This window comes from Petromyzon marinus, chromosome 41 (genome assembly GCF_048934315.1).
Source record: "Petromyzon marinus isolate PM22_M1 ecotype Great Lakes invasive population chromosome 41, UKy_Petmar_22M1.pri1.0, whole genome shotgun sequence".
Lineage (NCBI taxonomy): Eukaryota > Metazoa > Chordata > Hyperoartia > Petromyzontiformes > Petromyzontidae > Petromyzon > Petromyzon marinus.
In genome coordinates, this window is record NC_133707.1 from 9,284,878 (window position 1) to 9,310,267 (window position 25,390).

At 45.4% G+C, this 25,390-nt stretch overlaps 1 protein-coding gene across 5 annotated transcripts in view; it reads left to right on the forward strand.

Moving 5' to 3' along the window:
• Window positions 1-25,390, forward strand: part of LOC116951088 (long-chain-fatty-acid--CoA ligase 1-like) — a 40,052-nt gene that overhangs the window by 11,592 nt on the left and 3,070 nt on the right. For all 5 annotated transcript variants that reach the window (XM_032969473.2, XM_032969474.2, XM_032969475.2 and 2 more), the window contains 17 exons: window positions 704-768; window positions 1,834-1,935; window positions 3,987-4,086; window positions 4,610-4,788; window positions 8,348-8,380; window positions 9,262-9,313; window positions 10,818-10,891; window positions 12,664-12,741; window positions 16,346-16,480; window positions 17,485-17,619; window positions 18,679-18,774; window positions 19,327-19,399; window positions 20,480-20,568; window positions 21,414-21,530; window positions 23,134-23,277; window positions 24,264-24,365; window positions 25,257-25,328. In XM_032969473.2, the coding sequence (XP_032825364.2) occupies window positions 704-768; window positions 1,834-1,935; window positions 3,987-4,086; window positions 4,610-4,788; window positions 8,348-8,380; window positions 9,262-9,313; window positions 10,818-10,891; window positions 12,664-12,741; window positions 16,346-16,480; window positions 17,485-17,619; window positions 18,679-18,774; window positions 19,327-19,399; window positions 20,480-20,568; window positions 21,414-21,530; window positions 23,134-23,277; window positions 24,264-24,365; window positions 25,257-25,328 (1,646 nt within the window). The remainder of the gene's footprint in view (window positions 1-703; window positions 769-1,833; window positions 1,936-3,986; window positions 4,087-4,609; window positions 4,789-8,347; window positions 8,381-9,261; window positions 9,314-10,817; window positions 10,892-12,663; window positions 12,742-16,345; window positions 16,481-17,484; window positions 17,620-18,678; window positions 18,775-19,326; window positions 19,400-20,479; window positions 20,569-21,413; window positions 21,531-23,133; window positions 23,278-24,263; window positions 24,366-25,256; window positions 25,329-25,390) is intronic.

Below are 25,390 nucleotides of genomic sequence, written 5' to 3' on the forward strand. Positions count from 1 at the left end.
CCACATTTGAACGTGTAATGAACCACATTCACGACTCGCCAAAGCTGCCGAACCTCATCGCCGTGGGAATTTGCCCCCCCCACCCTGCTCCTGTTATTAGCGCAAGGCACCAGCTCATTTTCACGCCAAAATTTTTTTTATGAAAAAAATATGTCAACACGTCAATCGGGCCCAAAGTGTTTCAACTTCTGCTTCAAATGTTCACGTTTGTCTTCTCAAACTATGAACCGTTATTTTTTTTTTAACAAAAGTGTCTGCCTGCTCACAAAAGCTTTTGCCATTGTTGATCTTCACTGATAATTTGTTTTGTCAGTCTGCCCATGACGATTCATCAGAAAAGAGTGCCAAGTTCTTACTTATTGCACTATAAATTATTTGTTTTAGGAACATTTGATAGCTTCTAACAAGATACATTTGCCTCAACTGGTACTGATTTATATGTAAAACAAGTTTCCGTATATTCTGATCATTAATAATGCATCAAAGTAATTGGTGTTTAAACTCGATCCAAGCTCCTACCATTCTTGGTCTTCCCAACTATGAACAAAAGCCACAGCTGCTATTGCTCCACATGATTTGTGATTGCTTGCTATTGAGCCATGACTATAACGTGAGAGTGCGTATGAATATTAATGCTTTTGGAACACCGCGCTGGTTTCAAATCTAATTAATCACGTGTGCACTATGCTTCTGCCTTTTGCAGAGAATGGGCCATGTTTGGGCTATCGGAAGCCCAAAAAACCATACCAGTGGATGTCCTACAAAGAGGTAAAGATCACAAAAAAGTCAGACCCCCCTCAAATATGACGTCACAAAGCTCTGCCCCCCCCCCCCCCAAAATAAAACATGCTTCAAATCGCTTTAAACTATTGTCATTGTAGTGCGTATTTAATGTGGCGCTGCACTCTGATGTTGTAGGAGAAAACATTTATTAAAGAGTCTATTTAATTAAGTAGAACGTGTTGTCTATATTTATTTAAAGTTGCGCATTTTGATGTGACGTCACATTTCTCAACCCGCCCCCCCCCCTCGTCACACATCGTCACAAATGTCTGACCCCCCCCCCCCAGGTGCGTGACGTCATTTATGGACGGCCCCTAACAACAAAAACTCAACACATTCGCCAATGACACTGTGGCCTTAAAATGAAATGAATATATAATATGAGACGTTTCAGGCAACGGCTCTTCTTCATAGGACATTGCCTGAGACGTCGCCTCGTTTATATAATACCCTTTTAAGGCCACAGTGTTATTGACGGATGTTTTTGCCTCATTTGTTAGCATCATCTGTAGCAGCGTCATCATCAGCAACAGAAGCAGTGGTGTTGCATTATTCACCATCCACGTAATATTCATAAAGTGCAGATAAGGGAGCGTATGAATTAGATATGTGAGAACACACAATGACCCAAGTGCGCAATAAACATTCGCGGGAGTAAATGACAGTCAGCGGCTCATGGTAAATGCAGTGGCTATTTGTGACTCCGTTTTTCGGGCAAGCTACGAACGCCGTCTCTGGTTTTCCAGTCTTATGCAACACATGCAAGTGGAGTAAGTGAAGTGATAATTGGACTTGTGAAGATGACGCACAAGAGTGGAGCAGCGCTGAGCTCCGAGCAGACCAGTTCACCCAGCAAAGCCGCGTGTGCCGGGTGCGTGCCAGTCCACTTGAGACACGCTGAATGAAGCCACGGGCGTCGCCTTCCAGTTCCCTGCCAGTGCCGACTTAGGCTGGGAAAAGCCAGGACGGACCCTGTAGCTTCCCCCCGAATCGAAGTCACGAGCCACCTCTGTAAATTAGGGTCAACCCACGTGTCTACTCTCTTTGCAGGTTGCTGAAAGGTCGGAGTGGTTTGGGTCGGGGTTAATCCACAAAGGCTGCCGCCCAGCCACGGACCAGTTCATCGGAGTCTTCGCACAGAACCGGCCAGAGGTAGCAGAGCCTCTTCATCTGTTTATACCAGGAGTGGGGAACCTTTTTTTTCTGCCAAGGGCCATTTGGATATTTATAACATCATTCGCGGGCCATACAAAATGATTAACTTAAAAATTAGCCTGTTATATTTGGTCAAACATTTAATTAACTCATCCCTAATGCGATGGCTGGAATTGCTTTCTCTTTGGCGAGGCGTGTGATGTTAGCTGGTATTGATGATGTTGCTACTCGCAACTGCTTTTCCAGGTTTGCTCCTAGATCTATTGAATTTCGAGTCCCGCCTGATGTTGCCTTGGCAGGGCCGGACCAAATGATTTTGCGGTGCCTTATATGGCCCGCGGGCCGAACGTACCCCACCCCTGGTTTATACGAGCATTCGCACACGCGCATTTTCACGTGTTAAACGTGTATGAGGATTCACAAATGAAATTCCATGATCTTGTTTGATAATGATATTCCATCGCTATTGGTGGATGACAATAATGCATCCGGAAAGCCCACCACCAAATCACCCTAAAAGTACCCAAACTCAGGTGCCTAGTAAGATCCCACCAGGGTATACCAGGTGTTGTAGGCCTGGTGGTACAGCAATGGATCGTATCTGTTTGTGCGAACCTTTTACATGAATTCCTAAAATGCGTGGTTGGATCTCTTTACTCAATCTCCCTCCTACACTAAGCTAAACACTCATTAAAATAGAACTGGGAAAACAACCCAATGTAGGAACTTCCTGAAATACTCAGATGTCCTGGGTAAAGACAACAATCGTTATTTTCAACCTGTGTTTACACACCACAGTCAATCTATAAATTTGCACTCTGAATCGAGTGATCTGGGTTCCATTAATATCAGTGGCGAGTGATCTCTGACTTGGTATCGGGCACCCACCCCATTCACCAATCCACAATGACCAGCGTGATGAAGTATGGTCAAACAGCCCCTTGTAACCTACATGGTGCAGAGAAGACCTTCACTCAACAGTGCATTGACAAAGGGAACTAAGTTGTTTTGAAATCTATCTGAATACACAAGTGTAATGTTTCATCGAAATAAGTTTAGTTCTTGCCCTTGTTAGTTTGCACATTCCCATCCTGTCATTTCCTCTAACTGCCACCACTGTTGATGGTATTGGGCTGTGATCGGCCTTGTAACAGAGCTGCTTCCCTCAATGGGGCCTTCATCATCATCATCATCAGAAAACCCGTAGGTGTCCACTGCAATTTTCGTCACTTGTTCCCACTTTCCTCTATCCTGTGCCAACATGCTGAGACTATGCCACATCTCTATGGCACCGATCTCTTACATCATGCAGCCCCTCTCTACAGGCTCTTCCTCTTCCAGTTCCCTCCATTATTCCCATCATTACATTTTTTATTTTCTTGTTGCTCTCCATCCTGCATGTGCCCAAACAAGCTCAGTTTCCTTCTAATTACTGCTCGCATCATCAAGTCTTCTGTTATGTTCAGCCCTTTTTCTTACTTCTACGTTTGTCACTTTCTGTGTCCAAACAAGATGCAGTATCCTCCTGTAGCAGTACATGTCAAATGCCAGTATTTTGTCCCTGTCAAGACTTTTTTTGGTGTCCAGGTTTCGCAGGCATACGAAGCTGAAATAATTAAGCCTGAGCCTATGAATATTCAAATGCGATATGCGGCTGCAACGTCCTGTAACTGACACCACTGCTGGGTTGATATTTGGCTGTTGTCGTCCTTGTAACAGAGCTGCTGAGTTCAATGGGGCCTCCTTACCGGTTGCAATAATCATGCCCGAGTCTGAGTCTAATGCGATGTTCGCACCTCCGATTAGCATGGTTGGCTACGTACTGTGCGAAATAATTTCAACGTGCGTACACAATTACAATGTAGTCTCGGCTGACAAATTATATTTGCAACTCAGTATTTGATTGAAACGTGGCATGTACTATATAAAAATAACCAAATTACTTTTTTTACATACAACTTTGACAGCCGCAAGAATGACGATGCATGAAAAAAAAACACATCGAATTCTAGCTGCTGAAAATTGCTTTTCTGCACGTCTCCCACCAGTGGATCATCACGGAGCAGGCTTGCTACATGTACTCCATGGTCGTGGTGCCTCTGTACGACACGCTGGGGCAAGAGGCCATCTGCTTCATCATTAACAGAGGTTGGTCAAATTGGTCGATTGGTGCGTCTGGTCAGGGAGGGCTTATGTGTGTCAGTGCATTAGTATACGCGACAAATGCGGCCGGGCGTGGTGCTGTACACCCACCCCGGCATGTGCTGTGCCGGCCTTCATAGGTGCTCGCTAACAGCACTTGCCCCAACAGTCTATTCAGGCTATACGGGGATTTTTGTCTTCTGAAAGTGACTATGGGGAGCGGTAGTGTAGCGGTTAGCGCGCTGCGCTACGAAGCTGGCGACCCGTGTTCGATTCCCGCTCACGGCCAACATCAGTAACGTTTAACTGAACTGGTGCTGGGCCTCCCCTAGGTCGACTCAACCTCAAACGAGTACTTGGTGTGGTGTGTAAACATCGCCACTGGGGAGACAAAGCTAGCCTGGCGTGGTGCTGGCCACCTACCCCCTCGTGTGCCTTAGTGCCAGCCTTGATAGGTGCTCGCAAACAGCACTTGCCCCAACAGTATGTCAAGGCTATACGGGGGACCTTTGTCTTTGTCTCGTGTCAGCGGAGATCGCCGTCGTGGTGTGCGACACGGTGGAGCGCGCCCGCGTGCTCCTGCGCGGCGTGGAGAACCGGGAGACCCCGGGCCTGCGGACCGTGGTCGTCATGGAGACGCCCGACTTGGGCCTCATCCAGTGGGGCATCACCTGCCGTGTCGACGTGCTGTCCTTCCAGTACATCGAGGTCACTTCAACAATTCCTGCGTGCTGGCTGGGTGGCTCATACAGCGACGAATGCACCTGCCAGAGCCAGCGACGTAGCCTGTTTGGAATTCGCCCTTGTGCAAGACATTAAGTGGCTCCCCTGTCCGATTTACCTCTCTCTCCGTAGCCCAGTGTCCTTCGCTAATTTTCAGAGGGGGTCCACTTTTGCCGACAAGACATCGTCAGTGTGACAGCTGCCACACATTTGGAACCATTGAGTTTGGCAGCATGATGGGGGGTGTTTTCACCCCTTTCTGTATTGTCGTGGGCTTCACGTCAAAGGGTCGCACTAAAGGCCACCAGGGGCCACCAGTGGCCCGCAGGCCTTGCAATGAACAACATTGCTGTAGCCAGTGCCTAGGCCCCCTCTGACCCGATGGGCCTTGGTGCAGTTGTAGAAGCTGCACACTCGATAGCCACGCCGCTGGCCAGCACAGCTGAGATCCTGAGGTGTTTAGTGGTGGCTATCCACGTCTGAAAATCCAGAGCTGTGCGAGGCATCGAGGGTTGGCGGATGACTCAAATGTTGTGAAACTCCCTTCCTGTGGCTGTCGAGGAGGTGCCGTATGACCTTGCTCGCCAGGTTGCAGGTGGCCCAGCAAAGTGAGGACTAATCTGTCTGTTCCTGCTGCACGAATTGCCACCTCGCATACATGAGACTTCTGCGGGTGATCTGCTTTCATCCATATGCATTCACCTTCATTAATTGGCTGACAACATCTTAATATACACGGGAGATGCAATTTGCATAAACGGCAACGCTATAGCAAATTAAACTGGATGTCATTATTATTATTATTATCCTGGCTTTAAATCATCGAGGCATTCCAGTTGTCTTAAATCGTTACGCACAAGTTTTGTGCAATATTGCTGTATATCATTAAATAGGCCCACGTTGCTTAAGGATGATTATTGCTGAACACGCCAGCAACCCAGCAATGTTCATAGAGCAGGCCGAACACTACTGGATGATATTCTTGGGTCTTTCGATAAAGTCACGTAGATAGGTTCAAAGAAAATAACAAAAATACCAAAAATAACCTATCCACGTGACTTTACCGAAAGACCCGAGAATATGAATCCCTGCAGTCACGAAAGCTTTAAGTCAAGATGCAACTGCTGGATGAGCCTAAGGCTCAGGGGCGGAGCCAGGATTTTCAGCCCGGGGTGACATTCAACAAATTGTAATTTCAAGAATGATTAAAGAGCCAGGCTGTTTAACTAGACGCCATCGGTTGGCAACACGCTCTGACAATGCAGTTGCACGGAGGCCGCCAGACCGAGTGTCGTACACTTATACGCGGAATGTTTCAGATTTTTGATTTTTTATTTATTTTCGGGGGTGACAATTGTCTACCCTGTCACCCCCCTGTCTCCGCCCCTGCTAAGACTCCTGATGCAGTTCTGTGGCGTTAACTTCTCTTGACTATAATCTGCTGACACGACCTAAGGCTCCACTTACTCTGAAATAATAAATCATGCAGATCACGTCTTCTTCTGTTGGCATCACTACAGAGTGATGTCAATAGATAAAACACTTGGGAAAGGAAGATTCTCAGACATTGCACAAATAATGTTTTTGGAACTCTGCTTTTGCTGTACTGCGTCTTGAGGCTTCACCTCAATGCCTGGCATACGACTCACAATTATCAGCTATACGCGCAATACTTTGCAATATGATAGTTGTATCAGTCAGTCCACTGTATTTATGGTTCACGGGGCAGCTGTCGCAGAGGTAAATATTACTCTGCGTACAATTCTGTGTTAGGCCACTAGGAGGCACTCGAGAAACATCGCAACAATTTTTCAGATTTTGAGGGGCAGTAGCTATCATTGGCAATCATCCTCAGGTATGTCATGATTTACTCTCGTAGCGATGCTATCAATTACCAAAATTCAGTGTTGTGGATCGATTTAAGAATTAATTTTTGAGGTGGCAGGGTGGCTCAGATGTTAAAGCACTGAGGCGGCACTGAGTTTCAGCCACCCATGGTTAAACCAGGTTCTCAAGTGTGGTGAGTTGATGCTCTCAGCCCAATTGTTCATTATTGCACGCGAAAAAAGCCATGCTACACTTAAATTATGCGTAAATTCCAGTTCTACAGATGAAAACATTCGTTTGCCATGCAACAATCTCATAGCAGAGTGTGTGGGGACGTGGGGCCCCGAGAGTTTAAAGCAGGAAAACGGAAACTTGAATGATTGATCTTACTGCTGGGTGAGATATCCGAGTTGATTCGTAATCTCATGACAGGAAAACAATGAATAAAAAGGAACAAACATATTTGTAAAAAGCAAATGAAAATCTTACCGGATGTACTATTCAGTGGAAGGCCATTAGAAGGCACTCGCAGAACATTGCTTTGAAGCTGATTTTAAACGAACTAATTCTGCGCGTAGTTACGGACAATCTAATCATCGCAAAGTGATGAAAATTGTACAAATCTATCATTTGAATGTTCACACTGCTAATGCACAGCGCTCGTGCTTATGGACGCGATACAATTCTCAGCGAGAGAGCAGGAGCCGTTACGATTGCCAATGACTATGCGCCTAACGGTAAGAGGCGTTAATTGGACTACGTGGGCCCGTCACGATTTTTAACGCCCCATTGTCACGCGGCCAACTGGGCGACGCTGCCAAACGCGATGCTCGTTGTCTGCAGAGCCACACGTTGCGCGCACAGCCACGTTGCGCGCACGTCCCCAGCACCATGCAACACTTGCTGGCCACACTGGTTGCGAGAGAAGGCGTTAAACCCACGCTTTACCCCACCATCCCAGGGTCGTCTGCCAGCCTAAACTGCTACTGCTAACAACTATGTTATATTTTGCCAGGTAAGGCCCATAGCCAAAAGGTAACATGAGCGTACCATTTGCATTCAGTTGTCCATATATCAGAAGCCGGCGATTCTCATACGCGTCGTTTGATGTGAAGTGTTGTGAGCCTCAAGAATAAACATGAATCATGTCTGCAGTAGGTGATCACATGGCCGAGTCACCTGTCGGAGATTCAAGTGACCACCCTGAGTATCACTGCGCCTTGTCTGCTTTACAGTGGACATTTAACTCTTAACGATTTTTATTTTACCAGGTAAGGCCCACTGAGCTATGTAGCTCTTTTTGAGAAGCTACCTGGCCACAAATGATAGCTCAACGAAGTGGCATATCACGTGTAAATTTATAGCAGCCAAATACTCTAAACGTGTGTCTATTCTAAATGTGGAGGGAAAAACCGGAGGACCGGGAAAAAAATCCACGCGACCCCTAAAAATGTTTGACCCCTAAAAATGTTTCCTTTGCATGTTAATTTCTGTTTTAAATAAACTTAAAAATATTACGTTTGAAATAATTAAATGGGAGTCACAATACATCTTGACCACGCTGTACAATACATGGTACAACTCTGAGACACATCGAAGAGCCATACACAGCACAACTGTGGATGCCTATCCAGTGGCATTGGTGTAATTATTGAACTAGTAAATTGCTTCTTTGACGGCTCGTGAATCAAACCCAATCTGTGTCTGCTCTTTACAGGACTGCGGGAGAATGCACAAGCGAACAACATTAGTACGTAAGGTTCACATTCCTCTATCTTACAATGTTCTCAAATGAATTATGAAAATCGATTCCTGAACTGGGTATATATTCTCAAATGGCTTTCTGGGGCAAAATGTACCTCTGCTTAGTTGGGAAATAATCATGTTCCAAACTATGTTGGTACAAGGTATGACGGTTGATTGATTACACGAGTCCATTGTTCCACTGTAGTTCTATGCTCCCACACCTTCATCAACTCCCACCGACTGGTGTGATCACGTATGATTAATTAAACCCACACAACCCACACCGCATGGGCAGGCATCCATCTATCAGAGGGTTGACAAAGGCCTTGTACGTGTACAGGTTCGTGATAATGATGGTGACTATGATGATGATGGTGATTGTGATGATCATCGTGAATTCATTTAAATACTAAACAATTAACTTAGTAAACATACTAATGATCACCCCATCCCTTGTAAAGTCACATCAAAGTGTTCCTATGCTCACAAAGGGCCTCTATTGGTGGCCCTAAGCCAATGATGGAAATTCCACCATTCTCATGGCAGGGACTAGTACTTCTATAGTACAGCCGCTGCTGCCTTCCAACCAAGTGATTGCCGATGAACTGATATTATTTTTCAAAGGGCTAAGATGAGGAGCCGAGTTAGCCCTGACCAGGATTTGATCTCACGTCCTCATGACTGGAGAGCCTTGTTGGCGTGCTGACAAGGCTCTAAGCCCAGGCTTTTAACGTGCATGCGTGCCCCTTAATTATTTTAAAATATGCCGAATCTCTATGGGATCTTACCCAAATGTTAATGAAGCAAACCAATGTAACGGTTGGTTGATATAGATTATAAACCATTTCCGTGGTCTAATGAACATGAATGTTTGTTTTATTTCAGCCACCCAAGCCTGAAGATTTGGCGATTGTTTGTTTTACAAGTGGAACAACAGGTTAAACTTCATACTATTTTCCTGCTGCTATTGTAATTTTTTTACGGGAATTGGTCAAGTCGCTCAAACTTTGCGTGACGTTTCCACCGAATATGTGCATAAATTATCATCACTTAATGAAGTAGAATAGGCCGAGAGATGCCTCTTGAAAAAATGGAAACTAATCTGCAAAGGAAGAGTTCGCGATCAAAGAACGATTCGCGTTTTTCGCTAATTTTGTGAGCGTTACATATCGCTTCATTGCCATCATTATTATTAAAGTAAATACGCCCTCGAGCAGCAGCGTAACCAGAATTGGTGAACGCGTTCACTCGGTGATTATTTCGCAATACCATGAGTTACTGCACATGGACCTAACTTGACAGCAGCACTAGAACATTCCTCGCTGGACTGGTGCACAGATGGAGATCACAGTTCGCTGGGCTGGCTCCCACCCCGTGGCTTTTAATGTGCTTCTGGCAAATTATCAAAATGGCATGCATCAGATAGCAGGCATTAAAGATCAATTATGCTGCTCACTACAACGTGCCATTGTGTGCCTGTGTGACTGTGCACATTTCGTCCCGTCTTTCCAATGGGGCACTACGCGCGTAATATGGATGACGCGTAATCCGTATTGGAACATGGATCTGCTTCTTTCAGCGATCTGCAGCCCATCTTATGCCAGAACGTTAACAGTTGTAATATATCTATGAACAAATGGGGATTCAAATATATTTAGGATATCTGTTGCATGGACCCGTTTCATGGTTAGATCCCATAGGTATAGTGTCAATGATTACCTATATCCTTCAAACAGCCACCAAACGAAAGTCAAACAAATCAGGTTGTCACGTGGGCAAATATGTCAGTTGCTTTGGCTTTTCAACAAAAGCTGGTGGAGCATTGAAAAGCGAGCACTTTTCAATAAATGTTGAAAAAACAAATCAATTGTTATTATTTGCCCAACTTGTTCCGTCCGGCTCTGTCGGGTGGAGGGAGTACTCAACGACCTGAGGTTTATTCCTGGCCACGGCTAACATCAGTGGTGTTATCTGAACAGATCCCAGAAGTACCGCCCCTCCCCATCCCCTTCTCCAACCCACACTGATCAGCGTGGTGAAGTATGGCCAAACGACGCCCCCCCCCCCCGCCAACAGTCAACGTGGAATGTGGAGACTTTCACAATCCAACAGTGATTAACAAGGAACCAAAGCTCATTTTTATTGTCGTATATGCTGTTTTGTAGGCCGGCCGCTGCTCTAGAAAATGCTGCCTCCGTGCGCTTGAATGCGAATGGCACCGACGATGTTGTTGAACGCTGCTGCGGTGCCGTTGTTTTGTGACACACCTGATGACGACCGTTTGTGTTATGGTCGAAACGTCGTGAGAATTTTTTTTATTGTTTTATATATATTTTATTATTTTATTGTTTCCCTTCAACGTGACTTTACCGAAAGAACTAAGAATATAATTGTGAAGTTTTGTTGACGGGCGCTCACGGGTTGGCGTTTTTCTCTCCCAGGTAACCCGAAGGGAGCCATGCTCACCCATCGCAACATCGTCTCCGACATGTCCGGCTTTCTGAAAGTGACCGAGGTACCCAACCCTTTGACCACACATCCCTCCCCCTTGCCAAATAATACGGCAGAACCCTTCTTAATGACGGGACTCCATAGAGCCCAATGTGTTCACTTACCGACCATTCCCCTGTTAACGATGTGAATACGAATTCATGCATTGATGAACCATGTTTCTTTTAATATTATGTGCTTTATGATGTTGTTAGTATCTTTATGTATTCATATCGATTGTCTAACTAATAAGTATGTTTTTGGGGTGAAAAAGGGTGGCTTTCGATGCTATCGGAACGAATTAAGCCTCTAACTTGTATTTCCTATACTCGCTTAACGAGCAAATCACTTAACGACCGGTTTCCTGGAACCAACTACCATCGTTAAGAAGGGTTTTGCTGGACGCAAATAATACACAAATAATGCACGCGAACATCCCATACGCATAGGCTGCATGTCGCTATGATGAAAACAGCCCACAATACCTTGCCAACACTTCCATAACCTGGTCGGGCACTGGAACAGTGTCCCGGATAGTTTTAGGACCATTGTTGAGCTTTTTAAAATTTGTATTCTTCTGCTTAATCGTGTTTATGTTATTCGTCTTTTAATTGTGATTCTCAAATATGTTGTTAGTTTCAAAGTTAGGTTAGTAACACTTCGTCTGTGCTCTCCGGTTGCCCGGGTGAAAATTGGGCTAGGTTTTGTCCAATCCTGGCCAGCTGGCTCAGTAATGTGTGGGCAAAGTGGCCACTTAGAATGTCACCTGGAATGCGACCAATATCGGAAGCTAAGCCGGGTTTGAGCCTGGATAGTTCTTCGATGGGCGACCATCATGTACATAATGAGGGTGTGATGAGCTGCGGGGTTATATGGCGGGCAGCATAGGGCAGTCTAGTACAGTACATTATTGTACTGTACTATGTCCCCCACATCTATGCTCCCCTTCTTTACCCGGATTCACCAATCCGCACTGACCAGTACGGTCAAGCGTGGTGAACCAACAGCCACCAAGGACGCGCACAATCTCATCTCCTTTTGGAAGCTAAGCAAGGGGCAATCTTGGATGAAAGAGCACTTCGATGAGCAACCGAACCGGCATGCATGAGAGGTGTTGAAGGCTGTGGGGGATGCGTGGTTGGCAGTAGGAGAGGGCAGCGCAGCGTCAATCAATTGTTGTACTATACTCTTACGCTCCCACGTCAACAGTCACCACCTCCGCCAACCTGCAGATGAAGTAAAATCAAGCGCTCAACAATGCAGGGTTAAAATGTTAATAATGAGAGGGAAATGTTTGGGCGCATCGGCAGATGCCAGCGTGTACGCAATGCTTCGACTTTGGTGCGCCTGCCGGACTGGATAGGAGCCACGAGGGCAGTTGTGCCCGTTCCAGGATGAGTGGAATACGAATTAAGCCTCTAATTAGCACCAACAGAAGCACAGGAAGAATGGAAAGTACCATAGTGAGTAGCGCTCGACGTATAGAACCGCAAGTGTGTGGTTGCGCATGAGCAAGATAGACGATTTGCACAATGCAAAGTGAGCATCGGGGATGTAATTGGACGGAGGGGCGGTGCAGCTGGAACAAAAACAACGATGATGCAAATCACGTGTAAATTAGACTATGCCTATTACCCAAGATGTAATAGGTAAGGACCGCTCGGATAGGTTTATTGGTAAAGATGGAAAGATGGCTATGAGAGGTAAGGGGAATGGCGTCTGCTGTGTAATTGTACTCGTATGCATGCGATAATTTACACTTGAGTAATGTGTGGCCCCTCTCTGTGTTGGTTTCAGAGCTTGTTCTTGCCAGAGACGAGCGACATCGCCATCTCGTACCTCCCGCTCGCTCACATGTTTGAGAGGCTGGTCCAGGTAAACAGAACTCTCATCTTTTCAATTCAATGCAGGCTTCATGGGTGAGGTGTTATCTTCACCTCCTGGTTCGCTGGAGGTGACCTTGGGTTCCATTCCAGACCCTGACGCTGATGCCTGTTGTATATTTGGAGTTTGCGTGTTCTCTCTCTTCCCGTGGCTGTCATGTGTATTTTTATGCAGGTCCTCCAATATTGCACTCCATCCACATTTAGAAAACACACCTTTAGATTATTATTATTATTTGGCCGCGACTATAATTTCCCACATACGATGATCGGGCCACTTAGATGAGCTATCACGTGTGGCCAGGTCAACCTCTGACAAATTAATAGCTCAGTTTGGCTTTACATTGTGGATGAAATAGTTTCATCTGTGTGCACGTCGCTTGTAATTTCCACACAGCGGTTGAATAAGAAGTAGCCTCTTTTCCTCCGCGTTGAGCAAAGCACAGTGGACATTTGTCACCGAATAATGCTTTGGAATAGGTGTGAGGATAAACATTGTGGGGCAGGTGACGATTTTAAATCAAGTTCCACCGCTTGCTGGGTCGCAACTAAATGGATGCCGAGGAATATCCTGGGCCTCAAGTTGGAAAGAGATTTTTTTCCACACCGTCAAATAAACCACCTCGTTTTACAGAAACTCAATTTGCAAACTCCGTGGGTGGTTTGGCTATTTATTTCTTGATTTGCTTAGATATTGTTTTCTAAACAAAGCCTAATCTCCGACAATCTTGTCATCGTGCAGGAGGAATGGGAAAACAGTGGAGGCAGTGTGGTGGTAAGACCACTGCTGGGCAAGACATGGACCGGTTATTAAAATTATATCCATGTGATAAATACTTCATTATTTTTTATTAAAAAAAAAAAACATTTATGCGGTGTTCATATTCTTTGGTTCTTTCAGTAAAGTCACGTAGATAGAAAAATTATATTTAAAAATTAAGTGAATAAAAATAATAAAATTATCAAAACAAAAACACTTATGTAGACTGTAGCCTGGTTCTTAATCGGAGTGAGTGTACTGGCAGTCTATAATGCAGCCTGTAGCCTGGTTATTAGGTTTTGTGAGTGGACTGGCAGTCTGTAATGTAGACTGTAGCCTGGTTCTTAACCTCGGTGAGCGTACTGGCAGTCTATAATGTAGACTTATTCTGGTTCTTTCGGTAATAATTGTTAACAATGATTTTAAACTGAAACATTTATAACATGTTGAGATATCTAGGCATTGATGACAATAATAATTTTATTTTATAGTATAAGAATTGAATTTACATACAGTAGCATATTTCATGCGAATTACATCCCACAATGCTATACATTCATTATATATTAGGGCCGAATCCTATTCACAGCAACAAACAAGCACAATAAACAAATGAAGAAATGGCACCAAAACAAAAAGGCACAAACAACAACAACAGTTACCACAACAGAGAAATTAGTTTATGAAGTCACATTCCAGACCACAGTCTCAAATTCTAGCTCAAGCCAGGAAACCTTCACAGCAGGGGCGGTGGTAGAGTGGCAAAAAGTAACCACTAATTTATACGAAATCAGTCAAATGTTTACCCACAAACGTCTAAGTCTTAAAGACTGTTTTTTGAGGAGGGTCTTGCATCGTGTTGTTTGACCAATTCAATCAATTGGCAGTGATATGTGGGAGGAAATGGGATTAGTCTGAGAAAACCCAGGCATACGTGGGGGTAACACTCAAAATTACACGCAGATAGTTTCAGCAATCCATTGTGGCCACATTGCAGCCCTTCATGTCAGAATAAATTGTATTTGGTGTTGGATTGAGGGTTGCCACCTCCAAGGTACAAAAAAACAGGGACACATCGCGGAAAGGAAAATATCTTTCAATACCAGAAGAGGGGAGGAATTCATGGAAATGCGTCGTCTTGAATGGTGAATTATTACGCAGCTGATGATAACTGGGGCCATGAATGTCCTGGGATGACTTGTAGATTTCCTCGGGCAGTTTCCTCAAGGAGACGCCAATCCTAGGAAAACCAGGTCAGGTGGCAACCCGATCGTTGGATTACCATAAACTACCAACAACATTTGGCCTATTACAGTGTACGTACTGTATTTCTGTTGTAAGATGGTGTTGAAGGTGACGGTGGTAAGTGTTATGATTCACGCTTCCCTCTCTATACCTCTGCGATACATTTTATTGTTATTCTGCTCGTTTATTCAGGAAGGCCTCGACTGAGTCTCATGATTCTTTTTCAGGAGGGTCTTGCTAAGTTTTCTCAGTGGTGGGCCGATCATGGCTCCGTGTAATCCCAATTGAGTAAGTTGCGGGTGTCAATATATATTTTTTTGTCAAGCCTGGACCATGATGCCGGCACGCGATGGCCTAACTCTTAAATTTTGATTTAAAGCTTTCGTGACTGCAGTAATTCATATTCTTAGCTCTTTCGGTAAAGTCACGTTGAAGGGAAACAATAAAATCATAAAATATATATAAAACAAAAAAAATTCTCACGACGTTTCGACCATAACACAAACGGTCATCATCAGGTGTGAAAGCCAACGGCAAGAAACATTTGAAAGAAGTGGCGGTCTGCATTTATTTATTTTCAAACGGTGTTTGTATTTATTTATTTTTTAAAAACGTTAGCACCACGGGCAGCGATTTGGCAATTTGTTTAGAAGGACGAGTCCATCTATGTTCTGAAAAAAGGAGGGGGTGGACGAAAAATTAATGTATGCTGTCTGAAAGCCACCGTAAGCGTGAACAATCAATTAAGACCTGAAATGGTTTATCAAATCCTTCCAATGATTGCTAAGCCAGAATCCATCTTCTCGGTTGAAATTGTCTCTGTGCTTGTATATGTGGATAGCCTCATGAACGAATCTCTCATGGTAGCCAGATGGCTTACAAAGAACCTCTGTCTTGGAGAAGTCAATGTCATGTGAGCCTACTAAATTATAACAATGATCTGCCACGGCCGAGGTGTTGGTCCTAACGTGTTTAAGGTCTGCTTTGTGTTCACGAATGCGGTCCGAGACATCAAGACTCTGTACCATAGAGCCCAATGCATAGCCGAACAGGAACACATAGGCAGTGAACTCAAGCACGTACACCAAGCTCTTAAGGCTAATGGTTACTCCGACTATACAATCCACAAAGCTATCACTCAAACCATAAAGAAGGACCCTCTTGAGGAGCCTTTCAAAACCATTACTTTACCCTACTTTGCGGGGATCACAAAAAAATCTCCAAAATCTTGAATAAACACAAGATCCAGGTCCGTTTCAACACATTACATAAAATCCGTGATCTGGTTCCGTCTGTAAAAGATGTGATTCCGGACACAGTACCCTGGTGTCTACAAACTAAGTTGCCTCAGTGGTAGTAGTTACATTGGAGAAACCAAACGACATGTCTCGGACCGCACGGTATTACTTCAGGCGGCTGCTGATTTTGAACCATGAACTTGTGCAACAAGCTCTCTAAATTTATTTTGCGCTGTACGTAGCCAACCGTGCTAATCGGAGGTGCGAATGCGCTACCGCTGGGCCATGTCGCCACCCTGCTGCACTGCCAATTGCCACGTCAGTTGAATTTCTCACGGCGTGTTCGTTCCCAGGCCACTTTGTTCTGCCACGGGGCCAGCATTGGCTTCTTCCAGGGCGATGTGCGGCTGCTCTTGGACGACATGCAGGCCCTCAGGCCGACCGTGTTTCCCGTGGTCCCTCGCATTCTCAACCGCATGTACGACAAGGTGGGTGCGCTCGGCAAACGGTGGGTGTGCTTGGTGGAGAGCAGTGGCGCAGCGGTTAAGCCACCCGGCGGGCCACAGTTTGATTCCCGCTCACGGGCCAACACCGGTGATGATTATCTGAACCGGTTCTGGGCCTCCCTTAGGTCGATTTAGCCTCAAATCAGTACCCGGTGCGGTGTGCTAACATCGCCACTTGAGAGGCAAAGGTGGCCAGACCTGGTGCTGGTCACCCACCCTCTTGTGTGCCATGCCGGCTTCCATAGGTGCTACTCATGAATAGCACTTGCCCTAGCAGTCTGTTAATGCTCTAAGGGGGATCTTTGTCTTTTTGTGTGCTTGGCCCCTCAGTGCCACGTAACTATCAGAGTCTAAACCTTCGCAGAATCACCAGTTTGGCAAACGCAAATGGCAACTAGTATAAAACGAGCCTCGGACGTAGCTTATTGCTTGTTGTCGGAAATTCCACATTCATGCGGCCAGAGCAGAGTTTATCTGTAAGACAGCCATTATATTATTGGTTCTTTCGGTAAAGTCACGTAGAAGGGAAACAAAATAAAATAATAAAAATATAAAACAAGAGAGCCATTGTTGACTTCCACCCAATTGGTGCAGCATAACGCGGTGGAGGTCCCAGATGAATCATGGTGATGATGCACCTGCTGCCACTGCTACTGCCACGACCACTCCCGTTCTGATGCTAATGATGATAAGAACTCTGCTGCTGCTGTTGCTATTTGGTGACAACGATGACGATAAGGTTGCCGCTGCTACTGATGCTGTTGCTGCTGTTGCAGATGATGATGAATCTACTCTGCTGATTATGATGTTGAATCTTCTACTGCTCATGATGATGGTGACTTGCTGCTTGTCATACTCTTACAGATAATGGATTTGATGAGACTGCTGCCACCCGTAATAACGATGACTGTGACGACGATGATAATGAAGTGTGCGAATGACATGACGTTGCTGCTGCTGCTGCTGGGTTGACCGCGGCTGCCCAGGTGCTTGGGAGCACCCGAACGCCCTTCCGGAGGAAGCTTCTGGAGTTCGGGGCGCGGCGGAAGATGGCGGAGCTGCAGCGAGGAGTGGTTCGCAGGAACTCCCTGTGGGACTGGCTCGTCTTCCGCCCCATGCAGGTGACTCCTCTTGCAGGGCTCCACCTGCAGATGAAAACAAAACAAATTAACATCCTACCCCTTTCGCTCTCCGACCGGTGTGCTTTCCGATTGTGCCACGTGATGCACGGCGCGATACATACAACGTTTCGCTCCGCATGGCACGGTGGGCTTCTTCAGGAAGCGAACATTCAGTCGTGAGTGGGATGTTCAACTTCTCTGAATATCCACGTACTGGGGGACCGAAACGTCAGACACCGTGCCGAACAACACACAACCACAACCATTAAACACATCGGAGAGAGCTATGCAGCACAACCACGAACGCCTGCGCAGCAGTATCCTGCTCCCTTGTTCATTATTACTTCAATATTAATTGTCTACGGGTAGACTTGACCCCCTGTCACGGGAATGTGGAATTTCAAGCACTGGCTCAGAACTGCCAATGGAACCCAGCGCACAACTATTGATAATACTGTGATATTATTCGAAAAAGATTAGGCCATATGTGCCAGCGTGCCGTCCCAAATTAGCCTTTTTTTATTTTACAGCCATAGCAAATTACTTAATTGCGTAAAACCACACGGATGCAGGCTTGGGAATACCTTGTACACCCCCACCCACCTTTCTTCTTCCCTTACCATCCCTTCCCTTTCCATCCCCCAGATAAAAACACATTGGTTCCCCTACCCGATTCCTTTGTGTGAAAGAGGCGATAGATGTACACCCGCCCCCTCCCTACACCCGCGGTTAAATTTCCCCGTCTTATGTATCGCGTCGGATCCGAGGGCCCCCCCCCCCCTCCGAGTTTGTCCCCGTCTGGTTTTTCTGTCACCTAAAGCGTTTGTTACGGACCTGTGTAAAAAACAATTCTAGCGCGGAAACCTCGTCCGCTGCTCGTAGACTTCGTCCATCTGCTAAACGCAGCGCGTTTGTGATAGCCAGCCGCAAGAACGGAGCGAATACCAGACGTGTGAAATTATTTATCGTTGTTACGTCCAAGGTCTGCACATCTCACTTGGCGAGCGTTGACCGGCTTGTCTGTTGCTTGTGTGGACGCTGTGTTGTGGCTGCTGCAAGCTGAGCGTGGGCGGACGCGTCCGCATGATCATGACCGGAGCTGCTCCCATCTCCCCGGGAGTGCTCAACTTCCTGCGCGTCGTCATGGGCTGCCAGGTGCTGCGGCCGATGCAGTCGTAGATACCCCCGCGCTAACATCACGGGAGTTAGAAAAACGGAATCTTTTGTTTAAAAATAAAATCGATAAATGGATCACCGTTTACTTGGCACACATCATCAAGCAACAGCCACCGTTCATTCATAAGTACCAGTGGAATCACCAGGAGCTTGTGCCAGGCTAGGTGCACTTTGAGGCCACGTGGGCTGGCGAAGGTTTGATAACCGGTCACTGGACAGAGCCACGTATTAATAGTTCGCAGAAAAGGGTAAGCGGCAAATGCACCACCTGTGCTCCCCACTGTGCCAACTCAATGTGTTTTTTCCTTCCAAAGCTCTGCTCGTTGTTTTGAGCATCACCCCTCTGCCCTTCTGCTGGTGTTGCAGAGCAGCTGCTGCCCAGCTGCCTTGTGGCGTATTTCATGAGCCTTTGCACCCACACTTCTAAACCCACGCACATGCACACATTCATTGCTCATTAAGTAATTTTAGAGATGGGAAAGTTAAGCAATTCTTGTAAATTTTGTTTAAATGCTGCATACTTGTTTCCAGATGTATGAAGGCTACGGACAGACAGAATGTACAGCTGGCTGTACCCTAACCCTGCCTGGAGACTGGAAGGCCGGTGAGGATCCATTGATTATTTTCCTTATGAGCCATGTTTCATTTTGTATCACCACTTACGTCCCAATCATTACAGGATGCATCATCACATTTGGGATGTATTCAATAGTGAATGCTGCAGAGCTCAGGGTTTTATTTCAGCCAGGTCGCTCTGGGTCCACGCTCCCCTCAATATGCCTGAACTGGCACACCACATCCCATCCAGTATACTTATTGCCGTGGCTGTGGCTACTACTGAACCACATGCCGACTACCTTAAGTCTACCAGGGACCCAGACAATATTCAGTGAGATATTAAGCCCTGACACAGCTAATATTGCCACTAAACAGTAAGCCATGTATTTATATTCAGGATGAGCAGAGCAGGATTAACGAAGGAGCTTCAGGGGCTGCAGCCCAGAGGCTCAGATATTGAGCCCCACCACCCAAAAGTATAAATATATACATACTGCTTCATAATGGTTAAAATCAGTACTGTGGCACATTGATACATGCTAAAGGTTATTTTGGTTATCAAAGCCGTAGCATCACTGTGCATTACCACCAGTTATTTGCCGAATTAAAAAAAAGGTTTGTTAAATGTTACTTTGATTCAACTATACAATTCGCATATCACATGTAAAATATCAGTGCTGAAGTAGCCAGGGCGAATAACAATGGGGCGTTTGGCATTCAGAACTTATTTCGCACCGTACGTAGTGCGTAGCCAACCGTGCTAATCGGAGGTGCGACGAAAGGACAACAAACGAAACACACACACGCACAAATATGTGATGGCGATGGTAAAACAGTCAAGGGAAGGAAATTAACTTTCAAAGAGGGCCCCCGAATAGTTTAACAGCCTCGGGGCCAATATCACTGGCAATTGATCCTTTGAGCAGTGAGAAACGTTCATGTTTTTCTTAAGTATAACCCAAAATACCGGTGATGTTGAGCGCTTAAGCTAGGCGATACTCGTAACTTGTGCTATGAAAATATCTTAAAATAAATGTATCTTTACTTAAAGAGAAAAATGAAAAGTACCTTCCCGAGACGTAGAATGACATGGGCTTGGTTTTTGTTTTAATTTCCAAATTTTCAGGTCACGTTGGAGCGCCGATGCCATGCAATTACATAAAACTGCATGATGTGAAAGACATGGAATATTACACATCACAGGGAAAGGGAGAGGTACGTTTAACATGAGAGCAATAACAAACTATTTGTCTACTGCTGAATGAAGCCCTTTCCCCGTGGCTTTTGGTCATGGGGTATTGGCTGACCATACCTTACGATGCTGGTCAGTGTGGATTGGTGATGGTAGGGGCCCAGGACTGATTCAGATATAAAATCAAGGCATTAGAAAAGTGAAAATTATGGCCATTATTTCACTCCGGTAGTTTATAGATGTGGTATGTAGGTCTTGACAAAGCGGGCAATTATAAACTGAGGCCAATTATTACATCTCAAATTATTTGGTGATGCTGCTGCTGAGTTGGCAGCGGTGCAGAAGCACAATTAACAAACAAAAAGTCAACATGTTTGTCAATAACACTGGCCTTAAAATTAAAAAAAAACATAAGGGAGGTTGTGGCTATTTAAAAATCTAAGTGTAGTCTTTTCCACACATTGGTCTACTTTCTCCACGCCTTATAATAAAAACAATCACGGTGACACATCACTGGGTTATCAACTTAACTCCAAGATGGAAAACATTGCTGTGATAAATGTCCACGTGATAAGTCACTCGGTTGGGCTATTTTTTGTGATAGCCAGGTGGCTTCTGAAAAAGAGATACGTAGCTCAGTGGGCCTTACCTGGTAAAAAAAAAACAATCATAGTTTAATCTTGATTTGAAGCTTTCGTGACTGCAGGAATCCATACTCTTTGGTTCTTTCGGTAAAGTCACGTAGGTATAAAATAAATAAATAATCGCGACGTTTCGGGCGCAACACAAGCGTCCATCATCAGGTGGGAAAGCATCGTTTAGTTTTATAATCATAGTTTAGTTTAGTGTCTGTGTGTGCCTCGCTCAGGTGTGCGTCAAGGGCCCCAACGTCTTCAAGGGGTACCTGAAGGACGCCGAGAAGACGGCCGAGGCGGTGGATCGGGATGGGTGGCTTCACACGGGAGACATTGGCCAATGGATGCCCGTGCGTCGTTTAACATGAAACCAGTTTTGCATTTTGTTAATGATACTCAATTAAATCAATTAAAGTTGTTCCATGAGAAATTAATAACACAAATTACTTAGATATTAACAACAGCAACGTTAATTCACTGTTGGACATAGGCTGTGTTCGTCCTTGGGGGGTCGTTTGACCGTACTTCACCAAGCTGGTAAGTGTGGGTTGATGAAGGTACGGAGAGCTGAGGACCGGTTCAGCTATCACTTTAGGGTATTTGCCTGTTATAAATTTCCACACGATGAGCTACTTTGTTGAGCTATCGTTTGTGGCCACGTCACTTCTGAAAATAAACTAATAGCACTGTGTGCTTTATCTGGTAAAATAAAAAAAATAGTTTAATTATCCAATATTTACTGATTAATATTTAAGTGATTTTCTTACCTTTCATATACTTTGCACTCCTATCGTTATTTTGTTTTGTTTGTTGTTGTTACTTTCTGACCTGCCCCTACTGGACATCTGTAAAAAAAAAAAGGCCTCGTAGATCATCGGATTTCTCCAGGATAAATAAAGATTTTGATTCTGATCACTTGGTGCTGATGTTAACCAATGGCTGGGAATTTAACTCAAGTTGCTGCTGTCATAGAGCAGTGTGCTACCCGCTGAGACACCGCTTCACTGCCGTTTCACATCTGAATTAAATTAGGAACTAATCCACTTCTCTTTTGCAGATCACTTGGACGGCAATAGATATCGGATCTGGTTAGGTGGCCAGGATCGGTTATAACCATGATGTCAATAATAGCGCTTAACATTCTTTCACAAAGCACTTAACATTATGTTGTATGAGTAAATTTCGACTAAGTCACTGACAAAGTGTCTTCCATGCTCAAACAAGCAATGGAGTGGAGCTCCTTCAAGTAATTGGTGGAAATGTCACATGGTCATGGCACGGACCCCTTTCGCTATGGGATAAGACCTCCGCAGGACTTGATTTACCGACCACAGTGGAGCGACAGGCTGAATTGACTCCCAAAGAGGATTTGAACTCTTTACCTTCATCGTCCTTTAATCGAGAGCTCTAACCACAGCAACAACCTGCTCGATTGTAATGCCGATGGAATGCACAATAATTAGTTGCCTGTAAACAGACCCATTTTCGCTAATGGTCAGAGCTCGGTGCTTTACGTCAATGAGATTCTAAAACGAAAAGCTCTCGGGGACAAAGCCACAAAGGTTGATGAAAGGCCTCTATCCTGTATGTAGTGGGCACCGAGGTGACAAGATGTTAACTACCTCGCCTGGTACACAGGAGGTCGTGGGTTCGATCCCGACCCTGATGCCTGTTTTTATCCGAGTCCTCCGGTTTTTCCCTCCACATTTAAAATTAACATGCGTTCAGAATATTTGGCTGCTTATACATTTCCACATGGTAAGCCACTTCATTGGGCTATAATTTGTGACCGCCAGGTCGCTTCTGAAAAAGAGCTATGTAGCTCAGTGGGCCTTACCTGGTAAAAAAAAAGTTAGTAAAAATGTATGTTGCACTTTTTTCGGACCTTACGTGTGCTGGTTTCCTACGCTAGTCACACCTGCCTGGCGTTGTGGGTATTGTTCTGCCCTGCAGAACGGAACTCTGAAGATCATCGATCGCAAGAAGCACATCTTCAAGCTGGCTCAGGGGGAGTACATCGCTCCCGAGAAGATTGAGAACGTGTACTCTCGCTGCGAGCCCGTGGCCCAGGTGTACGTGCACGGGGACAGTCTCCAGGTGGCCCAGCTCAACCCACAGTGCACTTGCACACACACAAAGTCAAAGATGCCCCCCTCCCCCCAGTGCAGCCTACGTAGACTATCGGGGCAAGTGCTGTAAAGCAAGCACCTGTGAAGGCCAGCACGGAGCACGAAGGGACGGCTTCCTCCCCAGTGTTGATGTTTACACACCGCGCCAGGTACTCCTATTAGGCTGATTCACATACCGAGGGGAGGCCCAGGACCGGTTCAGATAGTCACAGCTGCCGACGTTGGCCGTGAGTGCCAATCGGAGTCGGGTCTTTCCGGATTCATAGCGTGGTGCGCTAACCACTGCACCACCATTCCTACATCTCATAACACAATAATTATTCACATTGGGATAAGGGTTTGCATGTACAGTACAGAGAACTTGCTTGAATGCCCCAGCAACTCTTGCTATACTACTATTTTTTATTTTACCAGGTAAGGCTCAATGAGCTACGTAGCTCTTTTTCAGAAGCGACCTGGCCACAAATGATAGCTCAACAAAGTGGCTCACCGTGTCGAAATTTATAGCAGCCAAAATACTCTAAAAGCATGTTTCTGAACGTGGAGGGAAAAACCGGAGGACCCAGAGAAAAATCCACGTGGCCACAGGGAGAGAGACACGCAAACTCAAAATATACAGCAGGCTTCAGAGTCGGGATCCAACCCACGACCTCCTGTGTACCAGGCGAGGTAGTTAACATCTCGCCACCGTGGTGCCCCCTTTCCTTACATCTCATCTCCACCATGCTGATGCCCTGAGGCAGTTTAGCCAAGGGGACTTCTAGTGGCAACTGTCCCTCCACGGCACAGGGTCTACGCAGAACCGGCCCTGAAAAAGGGTGACAGATGCTCTCACCTTCCGTTACATTGCCATAATTATAATTGCTCCTGTAGACGTTGTACAAATTGAACACCAGATGCTATGCATAGAGGTGGATGTTGTTGATGGCACATGTTGTTGCATTTTGGTGGCAGGCCTGTTTGGTTGCAGTTGTGGTACCTGACCCAGAAATACTTTGCTGCTGGATCCGGAAGAAAGGCATCGTGGGAACATACTCGGAGCTCTGCAGAAATAAGGTGAGCGGGCACCGCAACTCACGTAAAGTTGTATTTTTTTACGGGGTGAGAACCCAAGGAGACCAGGATATTCTTAGATTTGAAGCTTTCGTGACTGCAAGGATTCATACTCTTTGTTTTTTTCGGTAAAGTTTTCAATTCTTTTTATTTTATTTTTTACCTACGTGACTTTACCGAAAAAACCAAAGAGTATGAGACCAGGATAGTCTGATTTATAAGAGTGGCACAGTTGTGGGGGGCAGCTGAAGAACAGGCCTTTTGTAAGGGTAAGAGGAAGACCTATGTACCAGATGGTGAGACATCTCTAGCAGACAGAGACTTGGCGCAATGGGATCTCACAATGACAACAGCGGAGAAGGCTGCTAAAGCTCGTAGCGGGTGGTGGGAACTCGTGTCAACAGCAGAAATGCACGATGCTATCTTATGAGCTATTGACTGCTGGTTGAAGGCCTCAACACCGCATGGGGGTTGTTTGACCATGCTGGTCAGTGCAGGTCGGGCCCACGGGCGGTCCAGATAGCAACACGCCACTGGTGTTGACCGTGAGCCAGGATCAAACTCAGGTCGCCGGGTTCATAGTGAGGTGTGCTAACCAGTGCACCACAGAGATAGCACTGTCCTAAAGGGATCAAACATTTTCTAAATAATAGGTTACAATTTGGGCAATGGCACTTCTTCATAGCAGAGAGATATGAAAGAGATATTAAGATTAGCCGTTTGCTGAAATGTTAACTTTGAAATACACGTGTTTTTTTTTTCCTTTTAGGGTAGTGTTATTGACGAATGTGATGAGCTTTTGTTGACATTCGGTTGTAGTTGTTATTTGCTTGTTGATTTTAGTTTCAAAATCACAATAATTATCGTTGCTTTTGTTATGATTATAATTTTCAGGAAGTAAGACAAGCAATTCTGGAAGACATGCAACGCCTCGGCAAGGAATCTGACTTGCAGCCTTTTGAGCAGGTAAGCTTGCTATGACAAACACATTCACAGCCCTTTCTCGATACGCTGCTGGTCATGGGGGT